The following is a 23,218-nucleotide window of genomic DNA, read 5'->3' as shown; positions in this document are numbered from 1 at the left end:
CTTCTTATTCTTCTTTCTTCTTCTTCTTCTTTTTCTTCTTATTTTTCTTCTTATTTTTCTTCTTCATCTTCTATACCTTAATTATTCTTTTTCTTCTATATAAGTCTCTCTAATCGCTCTTTAATTAATAAAGTAAGAGATTAATCAGAGATAGTGGTGAAAATTTACATTTCTTTGTCTTTTAACAACTTTCATTATTTTTATTTTATACACATTTTGTTGTCTTTTAACAACTTCAGTAGTAAAATAGATTAAGAAAAAGAAACAATAACAAAAAAATAAGAAGAAGAATAAACATATTAACAATTTTCATAAATATAATAACAACTTTCGTAAATATAATAACAATTTTTGTAAATATAATAATAACTTTCGTTGTTTTTTATATACAAGTCTCTATTAATCATTATTTTCTTTCTAAACAAGTCTCTATAATCGCTCTTTAATTAATAAAGTAAGAGATTAATCAGCGATAGTGGTGAAAATTTACATTCGTTGTCTTTTAAAAATTTTCATTTTTGTCTTCTATACACATTTCGTCATATTTTAACAACTTCAATGGTGAAATAGATTAAGAAGAAAAATAAGAAGAAGAAGAAACATATAACAACTTTCACAAATATAATAAAAAATTTCGTTGTTTTTTCTATACGCTTTTTATACAAATCTTTTTTCTTTCTTTCTTCTTTTTCTTCTATGCCTTAATTATTCTTTTTTTCTATACAAGTCTCTCTAGTCACTCTTTAATTAATAAAGTAAGAGATTAATCAGAGATAGTGGTAAAAATTTATATTTTATTGTCTTTTAACAACTTTTATTTTTTTATTCTATATACATTTCGTCGTCCTTTAACAACTTCATTGATGAAGTGGATTAAGAAGAAGAAGGTGAGAGCGTCCGTAAGCAACGGCTCATGAAATTTCATACGGTGCTGCGATGATATGGAGCTAATGGGTTAGAGAGTAGAATCGGGTGCAATGCTAACTCATGTGATGAGCTTGCGATTAAGGTCTTTAGTCTGCATGGCGAACAATTGGTTTTGCTATTCAACCCGAGTAATGGGCTGGCGATTCTACCGCTAGGGTTTACCCTCCCTTAGGGATATGTGTAAGATTATGTGTGAGTATTGATGTGGCCTACAAGCGTAGCTATACATGAGCCTGAGTTACAGATTTGATAATCTTAGGTGATACATATCATATGGTATAATGTTAACATGGCCTATGGGTGGAGCTCGGTGTGAGCTCAAGTTTGAGGACTTGATAGTCCGGATTGAGGTATGTTATGTTTTTGATTGCTAATGCATATGCGCATTAAATGAACATGATGAGTATGGGGTATTGATGCATTAATTTAATCATGATGTGCATATTTATATTTATTTGTTATTGTATTCTTGTTTACACTACTCGTAGACTATAGAAGTAGATACTTGCTAGGCTTTATGCTCACCAATATTTGGTGAAAATATTTTTAGATTCGTAGATGACCTCGAGTTCACGGAGGAGCTGGAGAAGATTTATTTATAATTCTGTTATTTAGTTATTCTTGTAAAGTAAGTTAGATGGCTTATAGCTCCTACATGGGCATTATGATATGTATTTTATGACTTGTTGTGGCCTTTTATGAAATGGGCTTATTTTTTCTGTATTATTTGTGAAAATATGAATTTTTATTTTATACATTGTGTTAAAATATTAACCAGTTAGGCCCTGTGGGTTCTACCTAGGCACATGTTTAGTGGTGAGTGACACATGATTGCTCCTCAAATTTATTACCAAACGCTGAACTCATAAGCATTTTACATTTGGACCCAATTACTAATTAGTTCGGCGTTTGATCTAAGGCTACAAACGTTGAATATTTTAACGTTTTATCTGTATGAATCCGTTTAAGTTAGTATTTTAGTTGCGTAAATTAATATTTTACTTTCATATAAAAATGCTTATTTTGGTAGTGTTTTTACTTAGAAGTAAAATGTTTACGAGTTTAGCATTTTATTTAGGACTACATTGAAATAGATCCCTTTTGATAATAAGCTTGAGCCCGTCCATTTTAGTAAATAAAATTCGGAGCGGGCTAGTTTGGTAAAAAAAACTCTCTTATGAATGAATTTGTATTTTCTAATTTCCAATTTAGCATACCCTATAAAACAAAAAACAAAAAAAAAATCTTTTTATATAAAAACACACCAGGACACTCTAAATTATGATCCGGTATCAAAAACCGTGACACTAAAATTGCCTAAACTTTTCAAATATTTTAAAATAGCCCTTTTTTTTGCTACATTTGTGCTCAAATCGACTTATACTAAGATATTTATACTCCACCCCTTCCAATCTTTGCTAATCATTTCTCCTCCTCTCCCAATCTTTGGAAATCATTTCCCCTATTCTCCCAACATTTTCCTCTTCTACCAACTATTTTACCAACTTTTACTCTCTTTTCTCTCAATCTCTCTTAATATCTTCCAATTTCTCCCCCTCCTTACAGCTCAAATGTGTATATAAAAAGAAGAATTTTGTAAAATCAACTTCTCATCTAACGTGGAAGTTCAATATAAGTGATAGATCTTGTTGCAATTTAGAAAAAAGAAATGCAGGATAGGAAACGCAATCAGCAATAGAACAAAGAAAATTTTAATGAAACAAGACCTTCTGTAAACATTTACAGTGTCCTCCCTCATATTTCCTTGACCAACATTTTGTTCTGCTACATCTCTACATCTATCAAGACACCATCTCATCTGTCCATCCATTGTCATCCCAAAATAGTTCACAAAAACAAGAACCAAAAACAAACTCCCCACACCTACAGAATGGGAAGGAGAAAATCTTCCTCCTTCCTCACAACCTCCTCCTCCTCTCATGAGGGCACTACAACTATCTGTCTCAGAGGATGAGAGGTGCAACTCCCCCCTGCATGCTTAACAAACTCAGCCGGGGAGAAGGAACTCCCATGGCAAGTGCAGACAATGCTGATCTCCGACTTCGAGTACTTGTACAGGAAGCCAGTGATGGTTCTTCCGCTGGGACCATCACCAGTCGTCGTTACGCATGGCATCCGCGGTAGCGAGTTGTCTCCAGTTCTGCTGTCGTCTGTTGAGATTGATTTGTTCATGGAGATGAATGGGGTGGGTTCCTTGATGTTCTTCATCAAGTTGGACTGTGCAGTACTGGAGATTAACTTCTCAGCATTTCCTTTGGTTGCTTCAGAGGAGTGCTGCTGCATAGCTATGGTTGTGCTTGAATGGCTCCTGCTATCACTGCAACTGCTTGATCCTGAAAATAACATAAAACAATAAAAGAAGAAGAATTGAGCCTCAAGGAGAGAGAATTAGGTGTCCTTCGAGTGAGGAACTTGTGGGCAAAACATGTGCGGAAGTTTGAATCTAAGAAGATATTTCAAGGCTCCCGAATTGGAAGTCAAAGATGATTGATCCCAACAGATAATATAAGGAAATGAGGTCTAAATCTAATGAATGAGAACAGAAAACAATAAAATCTTCTAACAAAAAATGATCGAATGCAGAGCTACAAAATTATGCTGTGATTTGGTTTCCTGGTGCTTATTTGATATGTTTAGTTTCATCAGTAATGCAACAATGTTGAATATCAATTGAAAAGTGGATAAAAAGAAGAGAAAATAATCATAAGAAAAACACAGATATCCTACGAGCCAACCACCAAATTGTTAAATTATTTTATAAAAATGCTAATGCCTCCTTTCATATATTTAGACAAAATATGAAATGCCTTAGTGATCTACGATATCAAACACTCCGGAACTATAGAAAATAAATTAGGTAAAAATTCAAGAAGGTTAACAATACGATCTGAAGAGACCCAAATAAGAGAACAATTGATTCGACCAAAATTCTAAACAAAACTACAAGTGAAAAGAAAAACTATTCGTGCATCAAACCAAAGAGCAAGGCCCGAGGGATTACTTATCGCTATTGCAAAAAAGAACTAAGAATAACACGCTCTGTTAATGGTAATTTTGCCGGGGAAAACGTAGATAGTCTCAAATAGATCGAAATCATCAAAAGACGCAATTTTTGAAGAAAACATGCAAATAAAAAGAACGAAAGAAAAAAGTGGGTAAAATATACCTTGAAGAGACCCGCTTTTCTGATCAGATAAACCTGACGAGCTACTCCCAGAAACGGGCGAACCCGCCAGCAATGGCGCCCCAATTCCCTTACCTCCATTCTCATCCACATTGCAATCACCGTTCGGATTCGCACCCGAAACAGCCACCGGAAGGCCCCGACAAGCCACCGGATGCAGCGCGTTCCTTTCCAACATGGACAGGGTCGGAGCCCAGCACGGCATTACACACGGAAATCCGAACCCGTTAGGGATCGGCACGTACTGAACCTGGTGGAACGGGTACGCTACCGGTATCGCACCTGACCCGTATAAACCAGAAGTAAGGTTAAGGTTAGGGTGCGGAATACTGGCGCCATTCCGACCGTCGATCCGCCTACAGCCAGCAAGAAGCTCCGCCTCCCTTGCCGCTCGATCCCTCACCCTCGATTGCGCCGCCTGCGCCTCCATCGCCGTCCGATCGAACCCACTTCCGGCCAAAAAGCACTCCTTCCTAGTCGCCGTTACGGATTCTGACCCCAGCGTAAGCAGGCAGGGGTCTATAGTCCGGCGGGAAGCACCTCCGATGGAAAGGCCAAGGCTGAGCTCCAAATTGGCATCTGCATCTGCCTCCGGATCCGATATCGAAATCCCTCTCGCTTCTCTTGGCGCCATTGATGGTTCTCGGCTTCTCCGACTATAACTCCATTGGTTTCGAGAGATGCGAAGTTTGCTAATTCTACGGTTAGGGTTAGGACTGCGGGTTTGGTGGTGCTTATATCCTCGATAGCGACGGAGGGCTTCGGGAACTCCGAACATGACGGGGCACACCATTCTCGAGCACTCGTCGTCGTAGGAGCCGCCACGTGTCCAGAACTCCACAATCGCGGCACTATCGCTTGACACGTAGTGGCTTTGGCGTGTACTGGCTCCCAGGCGTTTCCCTCGTTAAACCCGCATCGTGTAACGCACCCCACAGGGTAACCTCCAGATCACGTGAGCAGGATGGAACCCGTAATAAACTACTCCGCCTTCGGGAACTCGCCACGTGGCATATTCTAAGAAAGATCTTCGTCCTCTTTGGTGGGCCCCATGTAGTTGTACGAGGTTATCCCCGGGGACTCCGCATGGGCCCAGGTTGGCCACGTCGCCGAAAGCGGCTTCGAGATTGAGGACGGGACACGTTTCGATTTTAAGGTTCACGCGTGTGAACTACTAGTTGATGCCCAGGAGCAGGGACGGTGATCTCGACACGTGTCCACACATGCCATGTGGCCCTGGGAGCTCGCCAAGAGTACAGAGAGTTGGTAAGTTAGTGACACGTAGCACTAGATTCTCGCATGGATGAGACGTGGCGAATTGTCATTAGACAACACTGTACAGCTGATTCGTATCTTGGCCGTATTGAAGGAAGTCGAGGTCAGCTATAACGGCGGGGCTTGACGTGTCGGATGAGAGATAGAGGACGATACACTTTTGGCACGTCGAGCCCATGCAGAGGTGGGACACCAAGTGGGGCCCAATTATTTATGCTCTTTGGTGGCAATTATCTCGCTGATGTGGCAGTAAGATAATCCTAGAAACGCAAGGGCCCTGAAAATGTTCTTTAGAGTACCTAGAGGAATGGATACAATGCGGATGTATCTATCCAAATTGGTTAGGTTTTAAGTTTTTTTTTACCAAACTAGACATGTTTCAAATTTTATTTACTGAAATTAGGGGCGGTAAAAGTTGACTGAACTCGATAACTCAACATGATACCTCAGGTCTTAATCGGGCTTGACTTTAGTCTAATCACGTTCAGGCCGAAAATATGTCAACTCGTCTAACTTGCTTAATAACTTAGTAAACCCCTCCAAATCGGATCATAACAGTCCACCATGCTTCCGTCACCTTGTCCTCAAGGTAATAAATTGGATAACATTCTAAGTAGGTCCAATGCGGGCCCAACTCGTATCCTCGGGCGGTGCTGCTGGTGGCCGAGGTATCTCCACTATGTCTTTCCCTATCCACGGGGGCCGAAGCCACCTAATCATCTAATGCAAAGACTGTAACACCTATGTAAAAAAAAAAAAAAACAATTAGTGCACGCGTGCGCTGACTTCTTCTTCCTCCCCCCCACCTCTTGCAGTTAGTTGCGAGATATGGGAGCGAAATGCGTCGGAATGGAGTCGAACTCCACTCCTCTCCCATCTCCGCCTCATTCCCATTTAAACCCCTTCCCCCTCGGGCTTTTCTACTTTTCGCAATTTCTCTCTCTCTCTGTCTCTCGCTCTTCCACCTCTTCCTCTTTTTTCTCTTCCAAGTCGCCGAAGACCTCGTTGCGGACTGGTCACCGGAGTGCTGGCAGCCAACCAAAACCCCCTCATCTCAATCCTCGGGTTAGCCTCCATCTCCCCTTTAGTTTAATTTGAATATTGCTTAGTAAATCATGATTAATTATAGTATATCCATTACTACCTTTGCCAGAGAAATTCGTCGGCTAGCGACTTCGGGTCGACTACTCACCGGTCCGGGAAGTTTCCTTGCATCAGCCCCTTGCCCATCCAATTTGGGTACCCACGGGGCATGAGGGAGGCGATGCCATGTCGCCTCCCACCGCCAGGTTACTTGGACACAAGCGGCCACCACCAACGGTGGTGGCCTCGCTCATTAGCCTCGATTGACTCACCTCTTCACATTGAAAAGGTGGGTACTTGAGATGAGGGCTTCGAGCCCATCTTTCACTGAATTAGGAAGCTCAATGGCTGTCGACCATGGAGTTCCTCAATTCTCACCATCAGCCACACTAGCCGATGGTTCAAACTTACCTGCAACTCGTCGACTTTGGGGAGCCGATAGAGCTGGCTGCCGGCGATAGGGATCACTAGCAGCATCACCACTTTTTTTTTCTTTTTTTTTCTTTCTCCTCTGCTTTCTTCTCTAGGAAGAGGACGATGAGAAGGGGTGGGGTGGCCCAACCCCCACCGCGTTCTCATTTAGGCTGTGGGGTGGGCCGCAGCCCACACCCACAAGCCTTTACCAAGGCTTCAATGGACTGGGCTCTAGAGCCCAGTCCATCCCCTTTTCGGCTTAGTGGGCTATGGTAGGCTGTAGCACACCTCTTCACCGTGCTGGATTGGGCCCATGAGTCCAGTCTAATACCCCTTAAAGTCTAGTGGGCTGCGATAGGGCCCTTGAGTCCAGTCCAACACCCCTTAAAGCCTAGTGGGCTACGGTAGGCCCCCAACCCACCTCGCTGTAGGTAGGTCAGCAGCCCACTTTATCACCTAAGCAATGCTAGGCCTTGAGCTCAGCCCAACATATGGACCATAGGCTAATCATTATTAGTCTTTTATTTTTCTTTAACTTTTGTTAGCTACATTTCTTTTATTTATTTTATTTTCTCAACCATGTTATTAATAAAATTAGGAACAATACATAATTAAAATAGGCATTTGAATTTATTAGTCTTTTCAATTATCTTCGACACTTCCAAATGTGAATGACTCTAATTTTACCATAAATGACCATTTTAAATTAATACAAAATAATATATTAATAGGAAAGGATAAATACAAAACCAAGTCAACTACTCGGACCTAGAAAATCAAACTTAATTTATACAACAAGATAGTTAGTCCTATAACTTCATCATTCTTATGTTTATTTTATCTATCAATTATTAGACTCATTACTATGCGGGGAGGATCTCGAAATTCAGGAGGAGCCAACTTATTAGGAGAGAGACGAATTTCAAAGATATCCCAGGCCTTGGTCTCCGTCGAAACCACCGCATTGGTCGCAGCTAGAAGTTCTTCCCCCTATCAATGGCTCTCCTACTTGTCATGGCCCGCATGGTGGTCATGGCCAAGGGCGTACATTTCTAATACCACTATTGTGGTCAACGATGGGAGGGGAGGTCGCGATTGCGACTGAGCTAAGGAAGGAGGCAGTGGGTTGTGGAGATGAGAAGGTGGAGGTGTCAGTGGTTGGTGGAGGTGGCGAGATGGAGAGAGCTTGGACTGAGGAAGATGGGTTGGCATGGCGACCGAGGTGAGCTGAGGTGTATGGCTAAGCTTGGGTAGGGATCGTTAGGCTCAATTGGTGGCCTCGGTAGGAGTGCCGCCAGCTAAGAGAGTGAGAAAGAGGGAGATAAAGATCGACATATAGATGGGGAGAGAGAGACAGTGAGAATGACGGGAAAATTAGGGTAATTTTTATTGCCTTTACTTAGGTGATCACCACACCTTATATAGTGGCTACCCATGATAAGTAACTTACCTTCCAAGTAAAGCTGAAAATAGAGTATACTCAATCCAAACATCTCATGACTCAACCCAATCAAGTATAGAAAATAGCTATGCAGAAATTAAAATAAAAGGACTCAATCAACTAACTAAACCCCTCCAAATTAGGTCATAACAATGTGACAAATATATGATTGGAAACTATATCGTATCATTTTACTCTTGACTTTCTTATCACATAAATCTTGAGCTGCATAATCTACAATAGTACTGAATAAATACATATAATCTATCATTTAAAGGGAAAGCATAAAATCTGATTTATATGATAGTTGATAGAAAGCGTGAGGATACCTCAAGGGGAGTGCGGATTAGGATGCGCTTGGTGGATAATTGATCGCTTGATATATAGATATTGACACCCTTAGCGAATGACAAGCGCTTGGTGGATGATTGATCGCTTAATATATAGATATTGATACCCTTAGCGAATGGTATGGTATGATTATGATTGAGATACCCTTTGCGGATGGTAGGGTATGCTTTGAGCCTTCGAGCATGATGAGATCGGGTATTGGGTGTTGATCATGCACGGTGGTCTAATATGATAACATTATTCAGGCTCAATATTGATAACTGAAATATTAAAAAATGCATATGATTTTATTATCATCTGATATATCTGACTATCGAGTGGTCATTATGCATTATATGTGGTTATATTTAATATCATAGCATGGTTATGATCAGCATGCATCCTATGTATCATATTTGAGAGAGTTATGATGATGATATGACTAAAAATTTATTTATACATTGTCGAGAATTATATATTTGATTAATTATGACATAATATCTACCATACATTTATATATTATCGGGGATACATTTATATACTCATTCATGACATAATGCTTTTATCTTATTCATATTATCTAGTATATAATTTATTCTTTGTTTGACATCACCGATTTAGAGTAAGGTCTATTCACTGAGTCTTTAGTTTATGACTATTTTTATTTTTTTTCTAACCCTCTAGATATGTGGTACTTGATAGCAACTTAAGACATTCTGGAGAAATATTTTAGAATGAAAATAAGGTGAGCTAGATGTGAGATGGTATAGAAGATAATTTATCTAGATATTGAGCTGTACTATTATTGAATATTTGTACTCTATTATATCAGACGATGAATTGTATAATACATGTCGGATTATATTAAACTCGTGTATTAGTAGGTTTAGTTGTATCTTGATAGTTTGTCATGCCGGTGTGAGGTCCTACCAGATTATGTAGAGGTTTAGTATAATTTTTGTGAAGTTAGATATTGATATGTTAATATATTTAATTTGATGATGTCATGATTTATTTTATGATTGATTATATGAGCACAAGTGTATCTGTGTGTGGTGGTCTCGCTCGTCCTATCGCGTGCACCGCACGTGCCCTGTGGGCGTGCACATGCACATGCCTGTGCTGGGCGACAACGTTATAATTTGAGACCCCATGACCCTGCTAGCGATGAGTTGACACTCAGGTGACAGATGTTTGTATCTTCTTATCAGATTGTGAATTATCTTAGTTCCTAGAGAGCTTTCCCTTATTATGATATATTACATATTATGTACACGCATTCTATTTTAGCCTCCAATATGATTATATGATTATATGATCATATATAAAGATGATTATGGTTGAACATATTTTATTATTCATTTAATTAAAGTGATCTTGAATATGAATATGTTGATGATCGTGGCCTGTGTGGATCATATCATATTATGTAGCTGTATAGTATGGTTGTGAATTTAGATATTAATATGTTAATATATTTAACTTGATGAGATGGGGTAAGTTGCCTTGCCAATTATGGCACCAAAAGAAGACTAGATGAAGAGATTCTCAAGTTATGAAATTGGCACTAGTGTCTACAATTGTATAACTTTTGGGTCACTAAGTAAACTTGTGAGGCCTACCTTTAATTTTTGAGCTTAAGGAGGAGTTTTTAAGAGATGACATCTCTGATTACATCTGTTTCCATAATTTATAACAAAGAGATATTTATAAAAGTTAGTCCATCTCTAGTCACTACATGTGAGCTTCAACTTGTGGCGTTCAAATGTAATCTAATAAGAATTCCACATGTTAATAATTTTTTGTATGAAAACTTTTATATGAGACCTTCACTGCAACTTGATATTTCTCTAAAATAAGTATAGCAGTTGAATATTTTAGAGTTCACCAACTTGTTGTAGATCATGTTCACCAATTCTATCTCAGTTATTTACATTGTTTTTTGTTCTTTTTGGCAGCGTCGTAATCGATGGACAATATAACAGAGGGCTCAATGTTATTATTTACTAATTTTAAAATATTTGTAATTTGTAATGGACTGTGAACTTAATGTTGGATATTGGTAGTTAAATTATAAACTTGAAGCTATGTTGTAATTAATATGTGATTGTTAGATTTGAAAGTTGAAACTTAGAACTAAAATTAGTAGTTAAATTTATTTACTTAATGTTTATTATTGGTGGTTGAATTGGTATATAAATTTGTGTTGAATTGAATTTATGGTTGAATAATTAGAGTTGTTATTTTTGTGTTGTGTAAGTTTTAAGTTGGAACAAGATCATTTTGTTTGTGTAATAGACCATTTGTACAGGGTAAATCGATAAATAGTGATTTTTATATAGGATAATAATTATTGTGTTATTCGTGTCGTGTTATTCGTGTCGTGTTATTATATCGTGTAAAATGGATTATTATGTCGTATAAATATATCGTGTTAACACGATCCTTTTGTTAAACGGGTTACACGTGTCACATCGTGTTACTCGATTATTTGTCTTGTGTCTACCGAATGCAACCCATTTAATTATTGGAAAATAATCTATTTTATTATAACCCTAAATAAATGCTAAATTTTTATGTGTTTTACTCAACCAAAAGTAAAACATTAACCAGATCAATATTTTTTCAAGTAAAACGATGAAATGATCAGCATTTTATTGTTAAAAATATTAAACCATTCAACATCTTATTAAGACACTGAACTAATCACTTTCACAAATCATAATTTTCTAATGGATAGTCCATTTTAGACATGTAAAGATATAAAAAAGTTTTATAATTAAAATAATATACTCATTTCCTACAGTCAACTGTGCTCAGAAGTGCTAGAAAAGCTCCTCCATATTTAACTTTAATTTTTTTTCAATTTAGTCTGATAAAATGTTCTAACTCTTCAGCATTTGGCTGGGTATAACGCTAAACTTATCAGCGTTTTATGTAGAGCTACAGTGGTAGAGACTCATTTTGATATTAAGTTTGAGATATAATCTATTTGAGTATATCAATTTTAAAAGAGGGCTAGTTTGGCCAATGTATTAATTGTTCATACTCGATGACTATAATCAAACCTAAAAATAAAATACAAAGTCCAGGTTATCACAATTGTCGAATGTATGTGATTAATGTGTCGGCACAGTCTAGATCGATCGCTACAGACCGAAATAAATAGGAAACTGAAAATATAAAATACAAAGTTCAGGTTATCACTATTGTGAGTGCATGTGATTAATGTATCAGCACAGTCTAAATAGATCGCTACATATCGAAATAAATAGGAAACTAAAAATGTAAAAGAATTAATATTCGTAGAGCAGATACTATTTACTCCGAAATTTGAAAGCCTTTTCTCCCTTTTATTCTTTTGCTCTTTAAATGATTTATTTATCTCCTCAGTGTTAAATATTCTCATTATAACCTCACGATGTTAGCACCGGGTCTAGAAACCCCAAATTTGTGAAATCTAATTATTGTGGAATTCTAGTTTCTCTAACTCCTCTGTTAACAATTATTAAGTAGTGATATTTCAATTTACTTCGGTGGATTTAGATGGATATCAGTGTATGTAATAAAGTCATATAGATGAGTTTGGATGGAATTCATTTCACTTAAATTAATTTTTCCAAATCTCAGAACTAGCCCTTACTGATGCCCAAATAGGGGTGTAAATGAGCCGAGCTTAGGGGTGAAAATAGTTCAGATATAGATCGGATAGTGTTCAAATCACATCTGGATTCATATTATTGCTCCAGATACAGACACGGATACAAATATAGATATTTAACAAGTAGCAAAATATAAAACCATATCCTAACTAAACAGATATAGATTAGATATTAAACGGATAAGAATAAATATCGAATCTTAATTGGATACGAATACAAATCAAATCTTAATCGGATACAAATACAAACTGGATAAAATTGAATCATAATTGGATACGAATAGTGTAAATGACAAATACAAAATGAATCTATTACTTAGCATCTATATGTAAGAACACTATATTCATACTTATATATAGTGTAAATGATAATAGAACAAAGAGTAGATAATATAATGTAAAGTTTATCTTGAAAAAAAAAAGACAATAGAATTTAAATAGATAACAGAAAATTATAATGTAATCTCTAATATTGGTATGTAGAGCTATGATTGCTCCATATCTCTCATCCCACCATCCTCGTAACTGCATACAAGTCTAATTTGTTTCAATGCTATTTAGTGTTATCCCCTCCCTCTTAGGCTGTTGTCATCTTCCTACCTGTATATATAATGGAGATGGTATTTCCATTCCCAACAACTTGAGTGATCTTTCCATGCTCATATTAATCACATCTTTGTATGTTCATGTTCATACAAATCTGGAAAAAATTAGAACTACTAAGTCCAACATTTGTACATATCAAATTAGAATTACTCCTGAAATCGAATTAGAACTACTACTGAGTCAAAGAAATAAATAAAAATGCTTGCCTGAGATGAGGAAGAGAGATGAGGATCGCGTAGGATGGCCGAAATTGTCGAAGTCACCGGAGTTGGGTCTGGCTAGGGAGCACTGCTATCTGCTGGTGTCGGTGGAGAGGATAGTTGGGTCTGCAAGGGGATCACTATTGGTGTCGGTTCGAGGAGCACTACTTGTGTCGGTCCAGGCGGTAGGGATTGAGGTGGAGCTACCTATTAGAGGGTTCGAGAAGGAGAACGAGAAGAGGGTGATGCTGTAACGCAGTGATGCAGTGATGGTCCCCAACTCGATTCGTCAGAGAGAGTGAGGGAGGGGCCGCAAGCGTCGATGGATCGCCAGAGAGAGTGAGGGAGAGAAAATGGAGTGCGGCAGCTTGGTGGTGAAGAGATGAGGAGTTGAGGATTGTTGACTAGTTACTAGTTAGGGTAAGGGTTTTACTTATGTTAACAGGTCGGGTTAGGTTTTAAGGGTAGGGTAGGATGTTTGTTAGAATGTTAGTATAATATAGTATACAGGTATTTGGATATCCAACATTTGAATCTGTATTTGAAGAAATATGATTTACTTGTATTTAGATCTGAATCTAGATATTTTAATAAACTACTATCCATATCCATATCATCTGGACCAGGTAAAATATTTTGACCCGTACCCGATTCAACCCAAGTAGGGCAGCTGGTCGGATTGAATAAAATCCAATCCGTTTTCACCCCTATTCAAGCTTGAGCATCCTAGGCCCTGCTCAGTTTGAGCATCCTAGGCTTAACTCTGCTCAGCTCTTCTCCAACTTAATGAGGCTCGAGCTCGGCTCGATAGCTCGATAGGAGGGCAGATTAGGAAAACAGGAAAGGAAGAGTTTGTCGAAGAGGCTCTTCTCAAGGTGGGTAGTGTGGCCAATCGCATCACAGTTAGGGATAAGGGAGGAGAAGGTTTACTTGGGTTTGCAGTCAAAAAAATAGAGCCGATGGACGAGGTGGACTAAGAAGGAGCTTTGCTATGATATGAGGATGAGGATAGTGGAGAATGTTGGGAGCTGACACATGACTACAAGGTGTGTGGGAAGAGCTTTCCATGTAGGAGATATTTGGGCAAGCACATGAGGTCTCACTTGTCATCCATGAATCCCTCATGCAAACTGTGCAGACAATGCAGAGAGCTAGTTATGGATTAAGGGAGAACCCCAAGAAGACTTCGAGGTTGTTAGATTTCGACCGCGACGTCGAGAGGCACGACAAGCTCTACAAGGTGTGTGGGAAGGGATTCTCTTCGTCGAAGTCTCTGTTTGGCCAAATGAGCTGTCATTCCTAGAGATCCCATCTCACATGGGAAGAAGCGGAGGAGGAATTGGAAGGAGAGGTCCAAGAAGAGCATCTGTTTTGGGAGAGGCATTTCAAGTCATCAAAGCTGGCATGATTTTTTATTTTTTTTGTCTTCATGTGGTCGTGAGTCACAAGCTATCATTAAAAGAAATATAATATATATATATATATTGCTACAGCGCCGAGCCTAATTAAGCCGAGCTCAATAATACTTTCAAGCCCAAACTAACTCAGTTCGGGCACATTTATATAGCTCAAGCCGAGCTTTAAACAAGTCGAGCCCACAAACTTTTTTGACAGCCCTATGCCCAAAGGTAAAATAGTTAAACATAACATAACGAAATGAACTTCTATCTCACTCCAAACAACAAGATAAGATGAAATCAATTGATTTTGATCTACAACTAGTTCCAAACATACCCTAACAGAGCTATTTCAAAATACTCATAAAAAATACCTTCACATTTCAAAAAGAAGACTAAAATAACTAAATATTGTGATATTATCTACCAAAGGAGACAAGTTAAATCATGTCCAGAAATTAGGATTTTTATTCTTATATAATTAAATTAACTGATCTATATTGTAATTATTCGTTAAATGAACTAATTAATGACAAGGTGTTCTTAGTAGGGGTGAAAACGGGTCGGATTAACTCCGACCCGACCCGCTATCCGACCCGACTCGGATCGGATTCGGATAAAAAATTTCTATCCGATTCGGATTCGGATTCGGATACGGATAGAATTTTTGAAAAAAATTCGGATACGGATTCGGATACGGGTCAGATATATTTTTCGGATTCGGATACGGATATCGGATATCCGTTTATCCGCATATTTTTTTAAATGATTTACAATTTTTAGTTTGCTTATTTAAATAGTAAGTATTAATATTATTACTAATAATAAGTTATATATTATTTATAGAGATTAATTTCTCTAATTTTATATATTTGACATACAAAAAAATTATTTGTTATAAAACTCTTAATAATTTTGTGTTAATTATATTTAAATAAAATATTCTAATTATTTTAAATTTAATCAATATTCGTTTAAGATTCGATCCTTTATCCGAAAATTATCCGTATCCGTTTAGTTAGGATATGGTTTTAAATTTTACTATCCGTTATCCGAATCCGTATCCGAACTAAAAATACGGATCCGAATATGGGTTGAGCACTATCCGATCCGTATCCGATCCGTTTTCACCCCTAGTTCTTAGGCAATAAAAGCAAAATTCTGGGGTAGAATGATGAATACTCATAACGTAGTGTGTGAATGACAATAAAAGCAAAATGTAGGGCATTTTTATATTTTTTCTAAAATATAATCTACATAGTGAATAAATAATCCATAAAAAGAATTAAGAAATTTAGTAAAAACACCTTATATGTTGCCTTTATTATCATTCACCCCCTTACACTTCTCTCTTTTCTTAGAAGAAATGGTTCCTAAAGAAATATATTTTGCCTCATATTCTAATTGCCAATATCATCATCTAAACTAGTGAGAAATACAATTTCTTGTTGTTTCTCTTATTTTTATCAGCACTTTTTTAATAAACCCTGTTGGAATGGAGAGAATAGGAGAGGAGAAAAGAAAATCAAGAGATAATTTTCTCTTGTTTGAATTATATTTAGAAGAGAAAGGAAGAGAAAGGGAGAAAATAAATATCACCTTCTCTCCAAAAGTGGAGAGAAAGGAAGAAAAGAAAAAATATACTCTTTTTATATTTTAATATTTCAAATATGCCCCATTTTATTATATTATTTGTTTGAATTTTTAGATTCTATTAACAAATTTAAAAAATAATAATTAAATATTAGATAAACTTGTGCCGGATATTATAGCTCGTGGATAATATAGCTTGTATGTGTTACTTTTTTTATTATCTTATCATTTTAAAACAGTAATCTTATGAATTTTATAGCTTGTGCTGATTTATTTTAATGATTAAATACAAGATGAATGGTGTAATGGTAAACGTCTTATTTTTCCTCCTATTTTTTAAACCAAACAGAGTAAACTTATTTTTTCCTCCTCTTCTCTTGATTGCATCCAAACAAAATGATACAAATTTTAATGACAATTAAAATTTGTCACTGAATATTCGTAGAGCAACAAATCGGATTGTGTCACAAAGCAATAATAAATATCTAACCATTTGATCAATCTATAAATAGGTATGATTTTTAAAAAGAAACATGTGTTAAGCAACAAAACAGCTCTATATCTCTAACCATTGCCTCGGACCATTGGTTTACTGTAGGGGCGGCTAAGGTCCAGGTTGAGTTAAAGGCCGAAAAAATTGGGCTAATTTCGGGCTTAGTCGTAGCCCGCGCCCAACCCGATAACTATTATGTTAGCTTTTGCAATTGACAAATTCGTTATAAACAAAGTTTTTTATGATATACTTTCTCTAGAATTACTTGTAAAAACTGCAACACAACTACCATAAAGTAGAAGAATCAGTTTAAGATGTTAAGCTGCAGATCTTATGCTTGAATGGCGGCATTCAAATGGAATATTTTTTTGAAGGTATGTTTTTGTATGAACTTTGAAGTCTCTTAAGTGTTAGAACCTTGTCGGAATGATTGTTTGAACAGTTTTATCCCAAGAGCAAATTCATTGATGTATTGGAAGGTCATTGAACTGTGTTTCAAATGAGGCACACACGATTGGAGATAGAACATGAGTGTTTGAACGGAAAAGATTCAAATGGATCTTTTCCAAGAGCAAAGATGGACGAGGGATTAAATGTCCGTTGGAACGAGCAATGCACGAATATGTTTGGGTTGCTTGGACATTCATTTGATCGTTTGAACGCATCCACAAAAGTGACTTTTCTCCGATCTTAAGAGCATTCCATATTATGGTATTTGGACCCTATCTTTTTGCAAATATAAAATGGAAGACTTGCGGGAAGATTCTTGAGGTCTACTTTATACAATGTGGTGGATCTTTACTATTGTGGAGATTGTGTTTGTTACTACCTCAAAGGCCACAAAGGCTTCCCACCTTGAAGGTCGCTAAGGCAAGCAAATGAAGTGCATAGGAGGAGTCAAGGAAATCACTTAAAAGATGGTTGCAGGTAAGAAAGCACAGTCTGTAAGTGTTTTATAACTTCTTACTATTATAGTACTTTGTTTGATCTTGGAGAGGGGACCTATGGTTTTTTATTCTTGTTTGATAAAGAGATTTTCATATAAAAATTATCATGTTTACATGCGCTTTTATGTATTATATTTTAATTATTGTTTGTTGTTCTAATTGAAATATATTTTTTTAGTAAATAATCAAATATTTTTAATTAGTATCAGAGCATGACTTTCACCTTATATGGAGATCTTCTAGAAGATGAAACTTTCTAGAGAATGACTATCTATTATTGTATCTCCACTGCTAGATGGACCAAACTATTCATACGTAAAAACTAAGATACAAGCATTTTTAAAATTTGTTGATGAGCGTATTGGCTTTCAATTCTTCTAGTTTTAATATTCTACTATAACCGATGAAAATAAAAATATTATTAAATAATCTATTGCTCAATGGTTAAGTAGATTATGAAAATTCTAGATATAATAGCAAGACAATTAAAGCCATATTAATAGAGTCACTTAGTAACGAGTTTCACTGGATTTACACTTATGAGGTAGCAAATAATGAATGAGATATTTTTGAGAGTACTTATGAAGGAAACCGCAAGATTTGAGACCCTTCACATGGAGGTGAACATAATTTTTAATGATCTTTATGTCAAGTTAATCTAATATTGTTAATTCTAATTTAAATCTTAATGAGCAGATACCCGAGAGCAAAATTATGAGAAAAATCTTCCGGTTTCTTCTTGAGCAACTTTAAGCTAAAGTAAAAGCTATAAAAGAGAGTAAAAATGTTGATTCTGTTAGAGTTGAATAACTTGTAGGTGTAACATCCCAAAAAGAAAAAATTGCGCGCATGTGCACCCCTTTTCCTCTCTTCCCCTCTCTTTTTCTTTCTTCTTCTCTTTGCTTCCCTCTTTTTATTCATTTTTCTTCTTTCTTCTTTCTTCTTTCTTCTTTCTTCTACTCGCCAGTAGCCTTTTTCCCCTTCCTTCTTCTCGCCGCGCTGAAGCGCCGCTAGAACCGTCGACCCCTGGATCGAAGCGTCGAGCTCCCTCATCCTCCAGGTAAGTTTAATTTGTCATTCGTTAGTTAATTAGGATTTTTTTTCTCCATTTTTCTCCTCCTCTCTATCTCACTATGATCCGGCAAGCCAGCGACCTCGTGCCTTGCCGCACTGGTCTCATGAGCTTCCTCTCTTCGCAAGGGTGCCCTCAATGGCTTCTTTCAACACCCCCATGGTCGAATTGAGGACATGCTAGTTCGGATTGGAGCATGGCATGTTACTGTTTGCATTAACATGTGTGCATTGGATGAGCATGATGAGTATGTGGTAATGATGCATTCTATTTGATCATAATGCGCATATTCATATTTACCTATTACTGTATCCTTGTTTACACTACTTGTAGACTGTAGAAGTAGATACTTGCTGGCTTTATGCTCACCATGTTTTAGTGGAATCGTTTTTAGATTAGTAGATGACTCCGGGCCTATGGAGGATCTGGCGAAGACTGACTTTTAGTCTTCTAATTCTTATTTTTATTCTATTCATGTAAATTAAGCTAGAAGGCTTGTAGCTCCTACGTGGGTTTTGACTTATATTTTATAGATATGTATTTTGGACTTATTGTGGCCTTAGTATTGTGGACTTTTTTGTCTATTTTATTTGTAAAAATGTGGCTTTTCATTTGTATATTATGTTAAAACATTGACTAGCAGATCACGTGATAATCACATAGGTTCTACCCACGTGAGGACCACGTGTTTGGTGGCGGATGTTACAATAGGTAATCTTCAGACTTATGAAGCCACCTCCAGACTACTGAAAAAAGATAAAATCTTCTCATCCATCAAGAGGGACAATGACGAGTCAGATGAGCACGAAGACATTGATCATGAGATGATTGAGCTCATGAAAAAAATTTAGAAATTTTTTTAAAAATTTGAAAGATGCCATAGTTAACAAACTCAAGGCCAAAGTCTTAGAGAAGAATAAAAGTTCTAATAAATCCTCCACTATCCTTGATCACTGAAGGCACAAAACTTAAGAGCAAAAATCAAGGGAGGGAGATGTTAGGGTTACCGTCGTATTGCTAAAGAGTGTGCAAATTGTAAAAAAATGCAAATTTTTGCAAGCTAGTTGGGATGATACTAATTAATATAAGGATGATGACTATGAACTTGATCAAGAAAAATTTATTGTTTTTATTGATTCATTATTATCTACCAATAGTTCTAGGGAGATGTCTACTGCAGGAGAATAAAACAAAAATAATTATGATAACGATGGAGAGATAGACATCCAAATCACCTATGATGAATTATGCAGATAATCCGACATGTTTAAGAAAATAAATGTGCAGCTTGTAGGAAAACTCTTTTTCGATCGCTTGAACATTAACTTCTAAAAATTCTATATTATTTAATAAAATGTTGTTTTTAGAAATTAATCTATATGAGCAATTTTTTCAAGAGTAAGTTCAGTTAAAAAAACAGTTAAGTATCTTGAGATTTAACTCCAAAAAGCTAAGAGTGCATTTAATAAATTTAATGCAGAATTAAAGAACATAAGTATACTACCTGAAGCTCAAAGTTAGAGAAAGAAAAATAAAGTGCTAGGATACAAAGTTGAAACATCATCTTCATCTTCTACAAGAAAGTATTGTATCTTATCTCTATCTCCTTATTTTATAAAATTGTTTGTGATGCATATCATTCTCATGCAAATTATTAAACATGAGATTTCAACTAATGAACAGTAACGAAATGAAAGGGAAAAAAAAATTCAAACTAGAAGAAATTAATGAGAACTCGGAACTGACTTCAATCCGAATTAACAAAAATCTGATCCATGATTAATGGAGTTCATTTTAATCAGATCTAATGCTGAAATTGATTTTGAATAGTTGCCGAAATCAGGACTAATGCTAAAAATTAAGAATCAAATCGAATGCTAAATTAAATCTGAACAAATTGCTGACTTACAATGTCTGAGGAATTCTTCGAAGTAGCTCCATTGCAGTTGAATTGAAACAAATGATGAGCTTAATGCTAGAAATAAAATTAAAACTTCTCCTCAAAACAAAGTAGAAAATCTCAGAAACTAAACATAAAATACCCAGGAAAGAAAAGCATACCTAACCCTCCCTCCTTATTTATAAACTTCCAGGGCCCATTTCATTGGTGAAGATCTTAACCAATCCGTTGGAAATCTGCTCGCTGAATCTGCTACTGGAAATCTGCAATCTGCTGCTAGAAATCTGCCGATGGAAATTTGTTTGCTGTGTGGGCTCTTGTCGACAGTTTGGTGAGGATGATCTGCATTGCCGAAAATCCGCTGATGGGGATCGACTTGATGGAGATTGGCATCGATGGGAAAAGAGATATTTTTTTCCCAAACCCACTCCGATTAATGGGAGGAAGAAAGTGAATAGCTGAGTGGTGTTTGACTCTTAAGCTTGACTTAAGTGTGTGCGTGAGTGGGTTGGGTTGGTTTGACTCGTTATGTTTGAAACGGATATTTATTTTAAGCGAAATTTGCATATAACACCCTATTTTTTCTAATGAAATTATGGTTTACGTCCTACATTTTTACTATTTATAAATCAAGTCCTATAATTTAGCGAATATATACAGAAAACACCATGCCGCTAGATTAGTTAGTTAAACTTATCAAATATCTGAGTTAAGTTAACTAAACTAAAAAAATTATAAAAATACCCTCAACCAAGTCATATTAAGGATATTTTAGTCATTTTAAATATAAAGACATTTTAGTCATTTTAAAAATAAAATATCTCTACTTAACGAAATATTATGAGGTGTTAGTTCAAATCTAACCCCGAGTGTTTTCTCTACATATTCACTAAATCAGAGGGCTCAAATTATAAATAGTGAAAATATAGGGTGTAAATTATAATTACGTTATAAAATAGAGTATTATATACAAATTTCCCTTATTTTTATGTTTTCTCTTTCTCACATAATTTTTTGATGTGGTTTACTGATTATCTTTTTATAATGATTGCCTATTTATAATACAGTTGGGGTGATTATTTATCAATATGTGATAAAAAAAAAATAGGAGATTGGCATCTGATGTTGTGTTGATAATTCTTCTCTAGATATAGGAAAAAGAAAGACCAACAATTTTTAGTGGTAACAAGTATGAATAAGCACCGGAATATAAAACAAGACACTAGCACGATTTTGGTCAATTACTTATTGCCGCTGATACTTAATAATGTAATCAGGTTTCAAAAGGAAAAAAGTGGTGAAACAACAAAGCAAAGAGAGATTGATTCTCATTGACCAACATTGTTCACCAATATGTTTAGCAATTCCCTCAAGCATCAACTACCTATCAAGCACCATCTACCCATCAACGATGACGGTCAATGGTGGCACCGAGATGTGCCAACCTATAACATTACATTTCTTTTCTTACTTTCTTTTCCCTCTATCTCGTAGCCCCTTTCTTTCTTTCTTACTTTCCCCACCAACCTCATTGTGTGATTCATGGGTGAGTCCTCCCTTGCATCCTCGAGTTAATTTTAGTTTGGTGGTTCGATTGGTTTTTCTTTCTCCCTTTCCTTTGTTTCGATCTCATCAAAAATTTGGTCAACTGGCAACCTCGTGTCTCATTTTACCAACCCAAAAGCTTTCTCTCATCGTCCTCTTATCAATGGAACCCTCCATTGGTCATCTCTCCACTTGATTGATGTGACACATAGTAGCCTCTCCTCACTAGCCTTGGCATCGAGCTTGAGTGCTATTGGCTGCCTCAACTAGTCGCTCTCCACCTCTCAATCAACTATGCTAGTTGTGATGAGAGGTTCCATGTGGTCGAGTTGGACTGCCGATAGTTTTTTTTTTTTTTTGACTAAAAGTCCGTAGACGTTGTATTAATTGAAAGCCATTACATCATATTTGCAAGTGATTACAAAGCCTTGGCCATTCCTTGCTCTGCTAGCCCAGCCAATGAGTGTGCTTTGCCATTGTTTGTCCTACTAGTAAATAGGACTTTAATTGCTGTGTTGGCCATTAAAAGGCTTCTGCATTCTCGAAGAATTTCAGCAACATACCAATCTTTAGGATCCTCCCACCCATTGATAGCTTTGACCATTCTAAGGCAGTCACTGAATACCCATATGTAGGAGTCGCAGGAGTATGAGATGACCTCTTTTAACCCCAAGAGAATAGCGTGCACTTCTTCGACGAGTGCATTTTTGCAGTGCTTCAAGTAGATACCCTTGTCTAAGCCCTCGTCGTTGGGATATTTGATAAAGTGGATACCCACTCCACCATCGTGTGAGCCTCGCCACGACGCATCCACCCAACGATCGATCTCTCCCGGTAGGAAGTTGCACCTCTCTTGAATGATCGAGTGTGAAGCCAAGTTGCCTCCATCTTGAGCTCTCGAATATCTTGAGGGGAGTGTATTGTCATTATCCATCAACTTGGCTGCTTCTTCAATGATTTCACCTGGATTTGGCTGTTTCTGGTTAAAGATCTGCTTGTTTCGTTCTTTCCATAACGCCTAGGCTATAGTGAAAGCATAAGCGAGATCGTCCGCTGAGAGTTTTGCATGCAGAGCTACTATCCATTGATCAACTTGGGAAGGGAGTAGCTCTACCCTTTGGCATATCCT

The 23,218-nt window shown here is 36.8% G+C and overlaps 1 protein-coding gene and 1 long non-coding RNA gene across 2 annotated transcripts; both read right to left on the bottom strand.

Moving 5' to 3' along the window:
• Window positions 1-2,623: 2,623 nt before the first annotated feature.
• Window positions 2,624-5,855, bottom strand: LOC140791647 (uncharacterized). The gene is made up of 2 exons (XM_073142254.1): window positions 4,115-5,855; window positions 2,624-3,281 (listed from the first exon to the last, which is right to left on the bottom strand). The coding sequence occupies exons 1-2, from the start codon at window positions 4,923-4,925 to the stop codon at window positions 2,866-2,868; spliced, it is 1,227 nt and encodes a 408-aa protein (XP_072998355.1). The 5' UTR covers window positions 4,926-5,855; the 3' UTR covers window positions 2,624-2,865.
• Window positions 5,856-19,457: 13,602 nt separating this feature from the next.
• LOC140791764 (uncharacterized) lies at window positions 19,458-21,045 on the bottom strand. The gene is made up of 2 exons (XR_012109628.1): window positions 20,706-21,045; window positions 19,458-20,619 (listed from the first exon to the last, which is right to left on the bottom strand). It is a non-coding gene; the product is annotated as an uncharacterized lncRNA (long non-coding RNA).
• Window positions 21,046-23,218: the final 2,173 nt, after the last annotated feature.

Source organism: Typha latifolia, chromosome 7 (genome assembly GCF_019914945.1).
Source record: "Typha latifolia isolate L0001 chromosome 7, TyphaL0001v2, whole genome shotgun sequence".
NCBI lineage: Eukaryota > Viridiplantae > Streptophyta > Magnoliopsida > Poales > Typhaceae > Typha > Typha latifolia.
This window is presented reverse-complemented; position numbering and strand designations above follow the sequence as displayed.

What these genes read in the sequence shown, in the direction of transcription:
- LOC140791647 (XM_073142254.1), bottom strand. Translation starts at nt 4,925, where the DNA reads ATGGTGTGCCCCGTCATGTTCGGAGTTCCCGAAGCCCTCCGTCGCTAT. An exon ending in GAAAAGCGGGTCTCTTCAAG is followed by an intron (nt 3,282 to 4,114) that starts GTATATTTTACC and finishes TGTTATTTTCAG; the next exon opens with GATCAAGCAGTTGCAGTGAT.